The 17,387-nt window shown below is 38.8% G+C and overlaps 2 protein-coding genes across 2 annotated transcripts in view; both read left to right on the forward strand.

The window, feature by feature from the left end:
* LOC108679833 (probable glutathione S-transferase 7) overlaps positions 1-6,285 on the forward strand; it is a 30,368-nt gene extending 24,083 nt beyond the window's left edge. Inside the window, exons 3-5 of the mRNA XM_018168560.2 lie at positions 3,539-3,731; positions 5,201-5,222; positions 6,086-6,285. Coding sequence (XP_018024049.1) covers positions 3,539-3,731; positions 5,201-5,222; positions 6,086-6,250 — 380 coding nt within the window. The 3' untranslated portion in view covers positions 6,251-6,285. The remainder of the gene's footprint in view (positions 1-3,538; positions 3,732-5,200; positions 5,223-6,085) is intronic.
* Positions 6,286-15,222: 8,937 nt separating this feature from the next.
* Positions 15,223-17,232, forward strand: LOC125179482. The gene is made up of 5 exons (XM_047885434.1): positions 15,223-15,268; positions 15,631-15,737; positions 16,107-16,194; positions 16,532-16,614; positions 16,987-17,232. Exons 1-5 carry the CDS (start codon positions 15,223-15,225, stop codon positions 17,230-17,232), a joined length of 570 nt encoding a protein of 189 aa, XP_047741390.1.
* The last annotated feature ends 155 nt before the right edge of the window (positions 17,233-17,387 follow it).

Genomic DNA, 17,387 nt, shown 5'->3' on the forward strand with positions numbered 1-17,387 from the left:
TTGCAGAGATACAACACCTATGTTACCAGACGCTGCCACAGCTGTCTCTTATACACATCTAGATGTGTATAAGAGACAGGACTTCACGTTTTCGTCGACGAGAAAATGCGCTCTCTGTCACTCACTGCAGTGAGTACTGAGTTATATTTTTATTGGAGGCTACATGTGAGACTGAGTATGTTAATATGCTGTTTACTCTATCGACGATCTAAGTGTGTCACTATTTAGACAATGCTTCCCATTGCTTTTTTGGAGGCTTCATGTGAGACTGAGGATGTTAATATGCTGTATAATCTATCGACGATCTAAGTGTGTCACTATTTAGACACTGCGCCCCATTGCTTTTTTGGAGGCTTCATGTGAGACTGGGTATGTTAATATGCTGTTTAATCTATCGACGATCTAAGTGTGTCACTATTTAGACACTGTGCCCCATTCATTTTTTGGAGGCTACATGTGAGACTGAGTGTTAATATGCTATTTAATCTATCGACGATCTCTGTGGATATGATGACGCCCTCGTCTTCCTCTTAACGATTTCCGTTGTAGTCCCTGGCGCCTGCGTCGCTTCACCTCATCAGAATTCTCTCACACGGCAGCGCTTCAGAAATTTATAGGCGTCGAAATTTACGATCGTCTTGCCGTCATTTTTGTGAAGCGCTGTCACTTTTTACGGAGTGTTTTTTATTTTAATTTTTTGCGACTACCTTCCTGTAACATCACGATCTTCTTCCTGTAACATCTCGAGCTTCTGCCTGTAACATCACGATCTTCTGCCTGTAACGACATCACGATCTTCTGCCTGTAACATCACGATCTTCTGCCTGTAACATCACGATCTTCTGCCTGTAACATCACAATCTTCTGCCTGTAACATCACAATTTTCTTCTGTTTGCAATGACAAGACTTTCTGTCTAAAAATAATGATCAATCAGTTATATATACATGACGACCTTTTTCTGGAACAGCGCCGCTATCTGGAACGTTAAAATGTTTTGTCTGTAAAATCAAGACTTTGTCTATGAAATCACGGTATTCTGTCTGTAAACACTTTCTCTGGCATCTCAATTTTCTGGCTCTAAAACATCGACTATGCAAAATCGCGTCAGTCTCTGTAGAGTCACGTGTTTCTGTGAAGTTACAATAAATTAATTTATTAATTTAATTAGTTAATATTAATTAATTATTTAATATTAAGAATGTGAGGACAGGTGCCCTAGTTTTTCATCTTCGGCGAATGCCTGTTTTTCACCCAATGAATTTCTTCATCCTATGTCCACGTAATACTGTAACAGACTTCATTTGATGTATTATTCAAAAACTGTAATGTTATCAGAGTGATTGATGCATGAAATTTCTTCTGACACCTGACGTGTAAGAGTCAAACATTTAAATTCAGAAGAGTACGTGAGATGCCATTCTAATTAGCGCCCCGAGCTCGCGTACAGTTGCCTACATTCGCTTCGACTGAGCTAGAATTTCGATGCGAATTGCGCTTGCTTTTGATATATGACGGACAAGTATCAATTGACGCTATGTAATGAATCTCACGGCAGGCCAGATGTCGGCAAGGCTCGATGTTCTCTTCCACATCAGTTTTATAAGTGGTGAATTTGAAATAGATTTACCCGGCTTCATTGAATAATTTATAATTTGACCAGGCACCGCTGTGATAAAATTACTAAAGCTTATTTTATGTACATTCGCCTAATTAAAAGGTAATTACGAATTTTATGAACTACTGCTTCATTAATCTATATCATTAACTTTATATTTTCTTATATAACAACTCTCCTATTTTTAAAATCACTTCTGCTGTATTTCTTTCAAATTCTTTCAATTTATTTGGGCCAGACATGAACGAACGATTGGGTCGACCGCTCCGCGTCGACAGGCTCGTTCGTTTGGCGCCGCGTAAGTTAGTTAGCGAGAGTTTGGTTCTTTCGAATCCTTTATTTCCTTGGGCACGCTGACATTTTAATCTGATAAGCGGACGCTGCCGCATTTTGTTAGCAACCTTCGTACACGCTGCGAATTCCATTTCATGAACTAATCTCCTATCTTTTCATTGTTCTCAAACATTGTCAGTTTGTAAGCTTGTTGTTTTATGTGGGCTTGAGAAAAACATTAGGTATTTTTACTCAGTGGGGTTAGGTATGATTCAATGTGTTATTTTCGACACCATTTTATTAGCTTGAAGCCTCACGCGCTGCTTAGTATGGAACAGGAGCATCGTTAATTTCGCTTCCACTTGTTGAAGTTGTCAAACTTTCGTAATGCGTCGAAATTAACGATTGCTTCAGACGCACCGGCGGTCGCTTGCACCACGATTGCGCAGGCCATCAATTCTGAAGTCGCCACCAAGATTGCTACAGCCTTATGAAGTATTTGACAACAAGACTTTGTTATTAGTGTTAATAAATGCTCAGAGATGTGACTGACATCATAACAATATCAGTGGGCAGTCATTCAGTAGTTGAACACTCGTACTTATTATTACTGTAACACTCGTAATTGATTTTTCATAGTCGTCAGAAAAAAATAAGCTAATGTTTAGTTGCTGTCTAACGACGATTTTAAGGAATCCCTGCAAATCCGGTATATTTTACCCCATTTGTGAAAGTTACCCTCAACTTAGATACATTACCTTCTTAGAAAAGATGCCGTGGTGGACAACAGCCTGAGCGAATTATCCATTGATAGTTATCGTTTCCAGAAGGAGCTAATCTAAAATAGTGTTGGCGACTTGATCAATTTTATGTATTGAAGAGAAATTAAATGGCCTTGATCAAGCTGAGGCGATCTCACATTAAAATTCTGGTCTCAAAGTTTCTTGAAAGTTCCTATACATCGTTGCCGAATGATTTATAACAACAAAGTTCTTTGCCGCATCATAAACGTTGCCAGGACCAATGTTAATAATGCTAATCAGCTTGCATTTAGATTCAATTGCTCCCAATATTTTGACGAATAATGCTAACGGTGAACCTTCGTGATAATGGGACTTGTGTCTAACTTCCTTGTATCGAATGTAAATCTTTGGAGCGTATCTGAATATTTGTTATTTGCAGATACGCCGTACGGGAAAGTGCCTGTCCTCTAGTCTAACTTCCTTGTATCGAATGTCAATCTTTGGAGCGTATCTGAATATTTGTTATTTGCAGATACGCCGTATGGGAAAGTGTCTGTCCTCTAGTCTAACTTCCTTGTATCGAATGTTAATCTTTGGAGCGTCTCTTAATATTTGTTATTTGCAGTATACGCCGTATGGGAAAGTGTCTGTCCTCTAGTCTAACTTCATTGTATCGAATGTTAATCTTTGGAGCGTATCTTAGTATTTCTTATTTGCAGATACGCCGTATGGGAAAGTGTCTGTCCTCTAGTCTAACTTCATTGTATCGAATGGTAATCTTTGGAGCGTCTCTTAATATTTGTTATTTGCAGATACGCCGTACGGGAAAGTGTCTGTCCTCTAGTCTAACTTCCTTGTATCGAATGTTAATCTTTGGAACGTATCTTAGTATTTCTTATTTGCAGATACGCCGTACGGGAAAGTGCCTGTCCTCTATGTCGATGGTCGTCCGCTGAGCCAGTCTGTGGCCATCTGCCGCTACTTAGGCGCAGTTCACGGCTTGTCCTCCAAGGACCCATGGTTGGCCGCCGTTGGGGATGAGGTGGCCGACAGCGTGCATGACCTTCTCCCTGTAGCAGCGCAGATCGTCTATGCCAAGTAAGAAAGCATTATGTTATAATGTGAATAAATAAAAAATAATTATAGCATGCTGCCTCCGTCAAATGTCTTAAGTATCGTAATGCAAGATACTTTAAATACGGGGGCAAATGAATGATATACATGTATCAAATACGTTATATTTCTTCGCTGCACCAATTTTGTGCAAACTTAGTATGCAACGCGTAATGTAGTGATGTTAGAGTTCGAATACACTGCTAATGGTGGACCATTTGAATTTGCTTACGCATCGATTCCCTAATAACGTTCAAACAAACTTCCTAATAAACTTCAACGTCGCACCTGTGAGTTGGGTTGCAAAATTTTTGGTTGAGCATGTACCCAATCATCATGCTATGTCTAGACATGCCCGAACATGTTCTAACGCGCCAGGTCCTCCATTATTTTAAGTCTCCCGTATCAGTAAATTTATTTTCGTCAAGGCAACGACAACACGGAATCCTTTAGAGCCGTGCGCTAAGGCCGGGGCTTTACGTCCAAACAAATGCTACGGCTTCGTCTGATTGCACTCACTCAGCTGCCACCTAATGGTTTCGAACCATCAAGTGCTGTCGAGGCTTGCTTTTTTCTCGACAAAAGCAGAAAAAGATGTTTTCTGTCCGCCACATTTTCGTTTGAACCCATGCTTTGTCCCCTGCTTTTTATAATGCTACTCGTTTTCTTTTTGTGAAAAATGCTGGTCTCGAAAGATGTTTCTTGATCTTCTATTTTTAATAATGCACAGTTGCAAAGTAGAGAATTTTTTGCTCCTTTGAACTAGAATGTAATAAAAAATATTCCTTCTTAGACATGACTTGCCCTTTGTGTCGGATCATGTAACTGCTTCTGATTTTTAAGGACGGAGTCTATATATTTTTACGAAAATTTCTGGTTATTAGGTAATTTTTTATACATAGTTTCGGTTTTGTCAAAGTACTTTCATCTAGTGAAGTATCGTGATCAAATGAGTAGTTAATTCTTTTTAATTGCACCAGGCATCAGGCGTTTCTAGGACTAAAGGCGTTTCTGAACTAAAATTTATCGCATTTTCTATCGCTTCATTTTGACCGGTCATGTTATTAAATTGAAAACTTCTCAAATCACATTGCATTTGAGAAGTTTTCTTATCACCTTGCATTTTCATCAGTTACCTTCACTCTATATACCGCTCATTTTCACCAGTTATCACCTTAAAACTGGAGCATTTTACTGAGTTATCTCTTCACCTTACATCTTGAGCATTTTACCGAGTTTTATCCTGAGCTTACATGTTGAGCATTCTACTGAGTTATCTCCTCAACTTACAACGAGCATTATACTGAGTTATCTCCTCAACTTACAACGAGCATTATACTGAGTTATCTCCTCAACTTACAACGAGCATTTTACCGAGTTATCTCCTCAACTTATAACGAGCATTATACTGAGTTATCTCCTCACCTTACATGTTGATAATTTATCACATGACGTACCTTCTTCTGTGGTGACGAGGTGCGGTGCTTGGGGCTTTTGCTGCACACTGAGAAATGAGGGAGACTTTGTCCGAATAGCGATGCTCTTAGTGCCCCTATAAGGCGGGACATTAATGCGTCAGACTTCGCTATGCATCATTGCACACTCATAGAAATGAGTATGATTTTGGCCAAATAGCGATGCGCAGTTTTACTACTGTGAGGACCGTCCTGACCTAGTTTGCACAGGCAAAATAAGCGAGTCGGTGCCACGTCCCATCTTTGCTCGTCCTGTGTGTGAGAAGGAAAGCCACTATTTGAACAATATGATCCATTCATTTCTCCGAGTGCATTATTTGTATTTCAATCTAGGTACAAACATAGTATGGATGCGTCGAAATCTCATCGAGAGCAGAATATGAAAACCAAAATGGGGAATGTTGTCAAACACTTACGTTGAGAATTTCCTAATCCTGTTTCATATGGTTTTTCAACAAGATTTCGTGTTTATCACTATGTAACTAACATTTATAACAAATCCTACTGGTATTATATATATACTATTATATACATGGCCTAATATTATGTGACACGTGGTATACATGGTTATTTTGAAAGCATTGTGGTTGCATGACATATATACATGATAATGTTGAGCACAACGTTGCTGTGTTGCAGTTGACGTGGGTGGACGTTTTCGTAGCGTACATATATATACATGATAATGTTGAGCACAACGTTGCTGTGTTGCAGCTGACGTGGGTGGACGTGTTCGTAGCGTGCATATATATACATGATAATGTTGAGCACAACGTTGCTGTGTTGCAGCTGACGTGGGTGGACGTGTTCGTAGCGTGCATATACATACATGCCAATGTTGAACATAACGTTGCTGTGTCGCAGTTGACGTGGGTGGACGTGTTCGTAGCCTGCTACCTGAGTCAGCTGAGCAGCCAGCACAAGGACTGTCTGGACGCCGCACCTAAAGTTCGGGATCTCATATCGACCGTGACGTCTAAACCGGCGCTCAAAAAGTGGCTTGAAGTGCGGCCAGTGACTCCCATGTAAATACTCTAGACGCATAAAACTTCGTTCTTGTAGTGTATAATGCACCGCTGGCAGCTGGTAAGTTGGCGGTTGTTAGATTTTCTTGTATTTGACTGAGCGCTTGTTTGCTGTTGGGGATTTTATGTGGATTTTTTGATGTGCTCCGTAATGACGAGTTCCCAATTTCCATGTGGTCACCGTCAGCGCTGTCATTTGGAAGACATTTTTATTTGGGGTTATCTCCGCCTTTTAAGTACATTGAGAACGAATTATCCAGGAAAGGATTATTAGTAAATTTTGGATCTGACTGAGCGCTTGTTTGCTGTTGGGGATTTTATGTGGATTTTTTGATGTGCTCCGTAATGACGAGTTCCCAATTTCCATTTGGTCACCGTCAGCGCTGTCATTTGGAAGACATTTTAATTTGGGGTTATCGCCGCCTTTTAAGTACATTGAGAAGGAATTATCCAGTAAAGGATTATTAGTAAATTTTGGATCTGACGTAGTAAATGCTGATATAATTTGCGTTTTTGAAGAGTTGTAGAGTTTTCTCTTCCATTTGCGGTGTTCTACCGCCACCACCACCACCACACTTCGAAGTAAAGTCCCATTTTAATTGATAGTCGCCCAATAAGATGTTGATGCTGTCAGCTACTCCTAATTTGTACAAATTGCAACTCCTAGTCTGGAAGAAATTTTTTTGTGTTGGATCTTCAGGTGAAGTATTACATGCATGGGAGTAATAAATCTTTTCTGGCTGTCTGAGAGTTACCCTGCAAATTTCAATTTATTTGCGCGAAAATTGAACTTCGAAGCTTGTCCATTTCTAGAAATTTTTCCTCCGCGATAGATTGTCTTGGAAGAATATTAGTTTTCTCGCTATTTTGCGAGCAAATTAGGTTTGGAAATTTTTATATCGCGAGCTAAGCCTCATGCAAAGGCTCCCAAAAGATATTCCTATCGTATAGTTTTTTCATGCAAGGCCAGTAAGGCGCATTCCAAATCGTAAATTTAAAACTTAAACGAACATTGACCAACATCATTGATAAAAAGCAATGTTTGGGTATGAACGTGTCGGATAATGAACTACCCATTCAAAATCTCTCAGCAACAATTATTGTTTTTTGAATTTTAGTTAGTTATTTGCATGTCAGTGGGGGTTTAATGTTCAATAAAGTTGTTACATTTTTACAGTTTTCCTTAATGGAGCATTTGCCCGTTGTTATTTTGATGCTTTATGATTTTAGGATTATAAATTTTTCCAAATTTATAGCGTAAATGTAATAGTGATACGTGTAATCTACTGAAGCAATCGTTTGGAAAACACAGTTGGTAGACATAAGAACCTTGGAGAAAACCCTTGTTGAAGCTCTGTGAGAAAAACCAGTTTTTCCGTGGAAAAGTAGGAACTATTTTTGGTTTTAATGAAGTTCGTAATTGCGCTGTAGCAATTATAAAATAGGAGCTGTTGTTTCTCTTCATTGATTGACGATAGAATGAAAATTAATACAAGGTTTTTGCCTTACAGCCTATAGTCATTCAAATAAAATATCTATTTTACGCTTAAACTGCCGGTCACGATTGCTGTTGATAATGACTTCACATTAATGCTTACTTATGAGATAAAAATCAATGCTTTGTATTTTTCTCAGTCTAATTGAATAACGTGTCGATTCTTTCATTCAGATTCATTTAATTTCGAGCGTACATTAAGATGTCATGTATAAGACTGACAACTGGCGATCTTAGGTGCAGTTGATTGCAAAGCTTTTCTTCAGGCAGCTTGAGTCGAGAATGTTAGCGTTTTCTGCGCATGATTTTCACGAATCCTTCAACGTCTGCTGCTTGGATACTAAGTTGCACTTGAGAATTACGTTATGTATGTAATGGGTGCTTTAACTTCTATTATACTTGAATTACTCTTAATTGTTACCAAGTGTAGTCCATTGTGCTGATTGTAGTTGTATAAACGAAGTCATAGGTTATTTTCTGTATAGCATAGGTTCGTGTATAAGAGTCAAGTAAGGGTATAGATATAATATTATAATATAGATATAATATTATAATATTACCTGCTGAGCGGTTGCACCGTACGTCCGAGTCGTCTTAGAAATCTGTGGCTTTTAACTCAATTGCTTATAATGCACATCGTCTCTCAATTCCGTCTTCTCTTATTCATTTTATTGAAAAATCTACTTGCAACAAACAATCAAGATTTAAATTGAGCGTAGTTTCTTAATTCTCTCTTCTCTTTTTAATTTTATTGAAAAATATACCTACAACATAAAATCAAGGTTTAAATTGAGCGTAAATTTAACCGAAAACTCCGATATTTTCGTTTTAGCGACTTGGGATAGAGATATTCTTGATATGAGAACAACCTAGATTTTGACCAGAATGCAGCGATGCGTTGCAAGGGCGCCGGTGGTGTTAGTTATCATTGCTGTGACAATTTCCTAATGATAGTGAGATGGTTGCTGAACCAGTTTGAGGCCGCAACCGCTGAGCTCACAGTCCTTGCGTTACGCGACCTTCTCTTGCTATATACTTCATATTTAATGAGATAAGGTCTCCGTCACAGGAGAACAGTAATTCCAAGTGTAAAATTTATTCTTATTTAGATGCTGGGATTTATTTTACCGTAATGAAACTCGCCTGATATTCATATGTATACTTTTTCGACCCGGCTTGAACAAATTTACTGGCGCTAGACTCGTCAACGTAGCATTTATTAATACATAGCTACTACGACTTGAAATTTACGTCTATCATAAAATTTACGTCTATAATTTAAATAACGTTTTTAAAATCCTATTAATATTTGTTTTTATGAAGCGATTACGTCTACTATATTTTGGCACGCGAAATACCGAAGAATGCGTTTGTTGTGTTAGAATTGTATTATAAGCAAACTGTAGCATTAGGCATTGCATTTGAGCAACCTTGCAGTCATCGCTCATTCTAGTTTTTTCCTAAGGGTTCACTCACCGATAACGTTGGTCTTGGCGGACCTATCCTTTGCTGGATTCTTGTACGCATTCTAAAAATTTTTTGACTGTAATAATTATTATTGCAGGGAAGTTTATTTCGAGTTTAACGATAATTTTAATGAAAGAATCATTCTTTTTCGCTGTTCGCTGCTGTGAGGAAGGAGTGTTTATAATAATATATAATTACGCTAACTGTCGTTGTGTTCTCATTATCCAAGTTAGGTTTGCGAAAGATTTACATACTTCTATGCAGTTGGAGTTACAAGAGTCGTATTTAGTCCGAGATCATATCGAACGTCCCTGTGCTTCATTCGGCTGAGATTCCTAGATATTGTACGTGTTCGAATAAAGTAACCCATGTAGCTAAACCCTTATCGTGTTTCTGCAGAAAGCGTTTTAGGAATATTGTAGCAAGAATTATTTATGACAGAACTCTATTAAAGGATTAGTAGACTAAATGTCTCATTCCAGTAATTTCCAGCTTTGTATCACTTCAGTAAATCCGTATGATTTGCATGATGTTTCTGTGGGCTGACGAGTTTATATTAAAGTGTAGTTAAATTTTTTATTGATTGGTGCTTTTTAGTGTTCATTGGGATTCTTTCTGCAGCTTCTGCGTGATGTAAGCACTTGCCCGACAATTATTTGAAACGTTTCACTGCCACGTCGAAAGTGCTAAGTCCTCACAAGTTTAATTTTGTGACAATTTTTAAGCAAAATGACAGCTCGAAGTGATCATTAATTAAGTTCTAATTTATTTTCCTCATTTGCAGCGATTGCTTCGTGTAAATCAGCGAGTCTTTACGGGCTCTATTCTGTCTGGTTAAAATATTCGAGCAAATCTTTGAAAAAATCTCTTTCCTTCGAACTCGCTCCGAGATTCAGTTTTCTTAGAGCGCCCAATAAATGTTATCTCGTGCATGGTTGAACTAGTAGTATATAGTTCAACCATAATCTCTTGTAGTTATTTCGGAGGGGCAACGAACCGCATGAAATCGTTCAGATCATTTCGCCTTGAGTTGGTTCTTTTAAAGTTGTTTATTTTGTTGGTGGAATAGACACGGGAAATGAATTGTGAAATTTTCTCAGTTCAGTAATATGTAGTTCTATATTATTTTTAATAGTGCCAGTATAAATAAAATGGAAATGCTTACAATTGACATTGCTGAAAGCTTACCTTAATAGGTTGATTACTGACAAAACATGATTGCGATCTGTATTCGATAGCGTGTTTAGTATTATTTAAGAATTACTTATGAATGCAAACAATCAACGTGCGATGACTTCTATTATCAGATATTGAATATAATATCATCTCTGAACGTAATGGGTTTTCACGGTAGGAGTCATGATTGTCAAATTTGTTATTCATTCAGAATGTTATTTCTTCAGCGATTGTGAGGCTTTTTTCCCTCCATGAACATGAATTACTAACTGGAGGTATCGAGGTGTGATCTGAGATACACGCAAACATTGGTGCCTCTTGATGGCTTTTAGCGCATTTTCTCATTTATGAAAAAAATGCACTATTGTGCTCGTCATGTCTGTCCGTCCGTGACTTCACGTTTGCGTCGACGAGAAAATGCGCTCTCTGTCACTCACTGCAATGAGTACTGAGTTATATTTTTTCCATGCTTTGACAAATGTGCATCATCTTTTCCTACGAGTGTCTCAATTGTACTCATTACTCCACCTGACGCAAAAGCTTGCAATTGAATCGATTTCTTCCTCTAGCACAAATTAAATCATTAACGTATCATTTGGTCTATTGTGTTCTCTTAAAGTTGTGACTTTATTCTAGCTGCCGCTCTTGCAGCATCAATGACATACAAAATCGCTCCTGAGAATGCACGTGAGTTGAAGAGCAAATGAACTTCTCAGTAACTAAAGATTGTTAGCTTGTCACCGGTTAAATGATATAATTTGAAAAAAATTAAGTTCTTTGTCTGTGCAACTTTTGAGGAACAGTTTAGAATTTATGCGAAACCATTTTAGTTTTAGAAGTAAGTGTCCATGCATATGCGCTCCAAATAAGTAAGGAAATATCCAGCTCATACCTTACATTTTTTGAACGCTTGCTCTCCTCGCAAAGTTTTCGTTTATCATCGCTTTTGTCACGTCGCTCCTAACACTAGTTCACACTGTTGCTGTATTCCACTCCATCGTCTGGCATCTTCACAGACATTCTTCATCTAGCGCATCTCCATTGTATGCGTTTGCGATGAAGCTGATCAGGTGGTTGTGGGCATTTCACATCGCACTGGTGCAGATAGACGCGTATGCTGCGGTCACCAGCAGAAGGGAAGGCTGCTAAAAAGTTCGCAGGCCTGAGTGCTGCGGTGGCGGTGCAGACTCGTTTCATGTCCTGCATGACGTTGGACGCGTGCGGAGCATATGCGTGGGACCCTCTTCAGGTATGCGTTTTTAGCGCATTTTCTCATTTATGGAAAAAATGCACTATTGTGCTCGCCATGTCAGTCCGTCCGTCCATCCGTCCGTTCGTCCATCCGTCCGTCCGTCTGTCCGTCAGTGACTTCAAGTTTTCTTCGTCGAGAAAATGCGCTCTCTGTCACTCACTGCAGTGAGTACTGATTTATATTTTTTAAGATTGAACCTTTTATACAGGTCTGTTTATGGAACCTTTTATTTAATTATTACCGTCGAAGTTACTCATATTAGCACCCAGCGTTGCAATTGTTTTAGCGAATTCTATGAGCAGGATCGAGTTCCTGGATTCACTGTCGATCTTTGTCGGCTTCGGCACTCAAACATTACTCCATTTTTGTCGTATTCGTCGAGAAAAGGATTGCAAGCCCCCTTTTTGCAAAACTTATTCTGGAATTTCGAAACATTTTGTCTCTTTCTTGTACCGTAGAAATATTTATTCGCTTCATACATTCTAGAATTTTAATAATGCAGCCGTTTCTTGGTAATGATTCCTAGACTCCAGGTTGTGTGCTCAATACCGACGTGTTGAGTGAGGCCGGCTCAGGTACACCCAGCGTATACATTATACTATACCGGACTCGTCCTCTCCACAGGGAAGAGACTTGTGCCGACTCCCACAGCTCAGCCTGATATCTCTTCAGGTACGTGGGGGCGTTGAGGCGTATCATCTTTGTAGCAAGATCGCAGTTGAAGTTCATATCTCTGTGTTAAGTTAAATAATTGCTGATAGGGGCATGGAACCTTTAGTCGGGTAGGATTTCGGTTCGCATAGCGGTTCGTTCTAAATGCGAACCTACATATTTCCCATTGCAATTAATGTAAAATGACCCCCGTTTCACGTATTTACTGCACTTTAATTTGCCAAAAAAAATACTTTTTATACGACATAACATAATTTACATAAAATAATGTATAATTAACTGTTTTAGCTATTCACATAACTTTGTTTAAATTGTTATGACTAAAGCTAGCATTATAAACTGCGAACGAATTATGAACTAATCACAGTCACTCCATCAGTTTATATAGTTAAACTTCACATGCGTTAACTTTCGATTTCGGCTTTTTTGATGGGCTAGGGCTAGGCAATGCTCCTACGTAATACAGTCGCTTTACAACGAACTTGTCTAAGGTCGTGTCGTCCATTTCAATCTCGATTTGAATTAAATATCTTGCACATTTCCGAAGTACTGAAGACTGCACATAAAATGATCTTGGGCTCCACTCGTCTTTAGTTTCTCCGGGTGATGTACGTAGTTCCACAAACTCTCACCTCGTATACATCGCCTGGATTTTTCTTATTCCAATTCGGTCCCGGTAATGTGCCAATGGAAGGCCGCCCAGCTTCAGCGTGGGAGTCTGCGCGCTGTTAAATTTAAATTTCGCTATTTTTTGCCAATAAGTCCAGCAGCTATCTCAATCAATCGTCAGTTATGGAAAGATCGGGTTCCAAAGGCCAGATCCCCTATTTCTTCAGTGCCGACACTTCTATTCTATTCTATCTCTGCCCAGGATCGTAGAGCAGAGCATGATTTTCCGATTTAACGGTTCGTATGGTGGTTTGATCGTAAGCGAGAACGTTCGTTTGGCGGGTCGCCATTGTATTGTACATTTTTAAATCTGATTCGTTAAGTAAACTCTTGCAGATTCTTTTGTGACCACAGGCTGAAGAAAAACAAATTTATTTATGTTACTTTTCATTAGCTAAAACAAGGTAATGAGTCAGAATTCTATTATCTTCATCGTTGTATTAATGCACATGTTTGGTATAATTTTATTTGCCAAAGATTTTATTTTTGCATTCTTTTGTTTTGTGTCCTCGTGGTCTAAAAGAAGATATTTCAGTTCACGAATTGTTTCTCACTGTGAATATCTCGTTTTAATTTCAAAAAAACTTGTTGCTCAATTCACAGGGGAGCTCGAGACCAATGCCAGGCACTTGGTCTGGTATTGGTACAAAACCCGACGACTGCCCGAGACCGAACTATGGTGGCTTCATTCGGTCGAATTGTGGTAGACATGACGCGCCCTGATCCCTCTTCTCCGTTCGTGAACTCAAATGGCGATATCGTTGACACGTCGATGTTCCGGGGGCCAATGGACACAAAAGTGATTTCCGGGGACGATTACCGCGTGGCTTTCTCTTACTACGGTCTTTGGCTGCTGGGCTGCAACTCGTGGTATGCCACCTCCGATCTCACGCTGTGCCAAGAGCCGTAGAAACTGACTGTACTTTTTTTTACAGGAATGTTGGCATTTTGCTAGCAGTCTTACAGTCGTCACGTCATTCGAAGACGTGACGACATTCAATTCCAAGAAGAAGGAATAACATGAAATTGGATTCGTAGACTTGAAATGTAAACATTATATTTGATAATGCAATGATGTTCACTTTCAAGAAATTTCTGTGTGTGGTAAATTCTATTAATATATGATAGAGGTTTCATTGAATTAAATAGGATAACACAGAACACCTATCAAATTTATGTATCCCATTGTATATACGTTGAATTTAAATATACTCGGAAATTAAATCCAAAACAGTTCTCTCTTCTTCTGCCTTTTGGCTCGTATAACAACACAAATCAAAAGATACTGGTCATGAATAACCAAACTAGTTTCAAAAGTTTTGTACGTATATTAAGTAAAAGTATACCATACAGGTCAATGAATAGTGTTACTATGTGCATGTAACAAGACAGGGTAGCCCAGTAGGTACAGTTCAGAGTACCAGGATTGGAGCAGAGAGGTGCGGGTTCGATCCCAGCTCTGTGCGCCAGTTTCTGGTCAGAATTGGCGAGGAGGCCGGGCGGTAAAGCGCATGTAAATTGAAACAGTGAGTAGCGTGTTCGAGACTTTGATACGCTGTAAATGTTCTCCGAGATGTTAAGAATAGGTGACAAGAGTACGGCCTAAAAGGCGCTGAAACTGTTTTTACAGTTATTATTATGAACCTAATGCCACCAGCGAGCACCCACATGGTTGTTAAATAGCGGTTTTCATCAAAATTGTCTCAATTATCCCGTACGATGTTACGGATGCAGTTTGTGTACGAAGATGTCGTTGTGTTATAGGGTTTCGCTTTCCATAGGCACAGTTAGTTTTGCTGTAGTACTGATCTAATTAATATTGCTGTATGTCTATTTACCGACTCCCAACGCGTTATTGTGCGACCTGACGTGATTTACTCGACTGCGTCCTCGTGTAATCGCAGCGGGTACAGTCCTTGTTCATCCGGTGAAACCGGTGTATAAAACTGCGGTGATGCATAGAAGAATCTCAGTCATGTTTGCCATGGTTGTGAACAGTAACTTCTGACGTTTATTACTACAGAGGAAGGACGACCCTTTCGGAAGTACATGTTGAATAAAATAGACTTCCTAATACTTCCTTAGTTATTGTATTCTAATGTTCTAGAAAAATTGAATTTAACGAGCATCATTTCCCATAAATTCTTATATTATTCTGTATTTAATCTTTAATCATCGACTCTAGATAAGGTATCGCGTCTGTGTTCTCCACACATTCTCCCGTGCTAGAGAATATAGCGAGGGCATGCATGATGGCAGCGACTTCAAAGCGTACGGTTTCTTTCATGATGGTATGTTTTCCATTTGAAGTACGGCTCTATATGCCATCATGCAACACATGTGGGAGAAGAAATTCTCTCAGTTTGTTGCTATTTCTTTTTTAGAAGATTCGATAAACATTCCATATCGACATGCCTGTTTGAAAATTTTTTTTAGATAAGCTGCATCTTAATTTTGTCAAGGGACTTTACTAAATGCTGCCTACGAACTGATCGCAGTTTTTTTCAATGATCAATCTATTCATATTTTCATTTAACATATAGTATGAAAATCTATGTTGTATAAAAATACATAATAACATATGAAAATTACACGAGAATATGCTAATAAATGCATATAAATAATTGTCTTGATGAAACAATATTGTTACTAGACATCTCGTGCGATCAGGAAAATGCAGCCGTTGCTACCGAGAGGCAGCGCGCCTGCTACCGTCTTTCCCTGCCGACATCTTGCACGGTCATTGCCGCATCTCTGTTGGTGAGTTTTACCTGCAAATTATGTTACTAGTGTTCGGCAGTATTAAGTTTCTCTTATTACCGAATTATATTCCCTGACTTATTTAGATACCTCAGCACCACGAGTATTAGGGTTAAATTGCTTAACGCAAAATACGTGCCCTCGAAAAATGTGTTCCAACTGAAATACGAAACGGATTTTTTTTTTATTTTCACTTTATTAAGACGTCGTGTGTTTTGACGTCATGTTTAATTTTTACGTTTTATTTACATTTTGAGGATTGTTTTATGAGCTCGAAATTGTAATAAAAATGATTTTTTTTTGTTTTGTTCTGCACTTTTTACGGTTTTTACGGTTCTCGTTTCACGCTGAATTTGTATCCTTGTCAAGCTGGCGACGGCAGTGAAGTCACTGGTTATCGCTGCTGCGTACCACGGCGGCGTTCTTGAGAGCGAATGCTGCGTCCCGCAACACAGAGGTATGTGCCTGAACTGTACATTAATGCTAACATATTATAACGCAATGTTCCAGTGTTTTAAACTGAGAGTTTATTTATATTTTCGTGTTCTTGGTGCGAGGTCGCCAGGAATTGGCATCTGATGCCAATTCAAAGTATTTGCTACTTTCGTCTTTATAGTTATTCAACTTATAAAATTTGTTTTGATTTCCTGCAATGTTTATTTGATTACAGTGATAACAATAAATTATGATATATGTATATGAAAATTTTCATTGCTATTAAGAATAATATTTTGCCTCCATTAAGGAAGGTAGTTTCAGTAAAAAATCAATATAAAATTTTTTTCCATGAGCAGTGCTAGCTGGACTACTGGTCGGGATAATGGAGCTTTTATTGTTCTTCTCATCTGGACTCTGGCTCTGTGCAGCGGTCATTAGGGTAATTACTTCTCTTTGTATTAAAAAATTCGGATGAATGAAAGCTGAATGTGTGTGTGCGAGAGGATGTGACCGAGATAATCTGATTCATATTAAATTATTTGTCCGTTGCAAGAATTCAAACTTAGGACTTTGTTACATAATTTTTTATTCATGACCATTAATTATCATTTTTTTATGTAGCCTTACGGTAGCACGAGTGATGTTTAGATCTGTCACAAAATTATTGAAAAGGACACAAATTAATTGTCACAAAATTGCGTTTCAGTCGAAATAGCTTCAAAGATATTTCTTTATCGTATTAGTTAAGTTATACTCAAGCTGATGAATATATTTGACTGATGATCACCATTCTCCGGTGCTCACCACGCAGCACAACGTGTCGGCATTATTCGTGCCACCGTTTGTGATGCTTATGTTACTGGCGGCCGTGAACGTCACGTTGGCCGTGCTGATGTTGGTGTCAGGCGTGTGGCTGGATGTCTTCGTAAGGGCCGTCATCGCATTTGTTGTTGACCAGCAGTTGCTGATGGAGGGACTGACCGAGCGACCGCCTCCCGCCGTGTTGCTCGGAGTGTCGCTCCATCCTGACTCGCCTGTCCGGGAATTGACAGTTTAGCGGAATTTCTAGGACATCGATCATGGAAGTATTTTCTATAGAATTTGGTGCAGCAATACAGGGAAAAGTTAGTAACAAACGTATACCATGTAAACGCAGTTTGTAAATTTTGTTATCTGAATAAAATGTGTAAGTTTTATTTTAAATCTTCTCCT

This window comes from Hyalella azteca, unplaced genomic scaffold, assembly GCF_000764305.2.
Source record: "Hyalella azteca isolate HAZT.00-mixed unplaced genomic scaffold, Hazt_2.0.2 contig17921, whole genome shotgun sequence".
In the NCBI taxonomy this organism is placed as follows: domain Eukaryota; kingdom Metazoa; phylum Arthropoda; class Malacostraca; order Amphipoda; family Hyalellidae; genus Hyalella; species Hyalella azteca.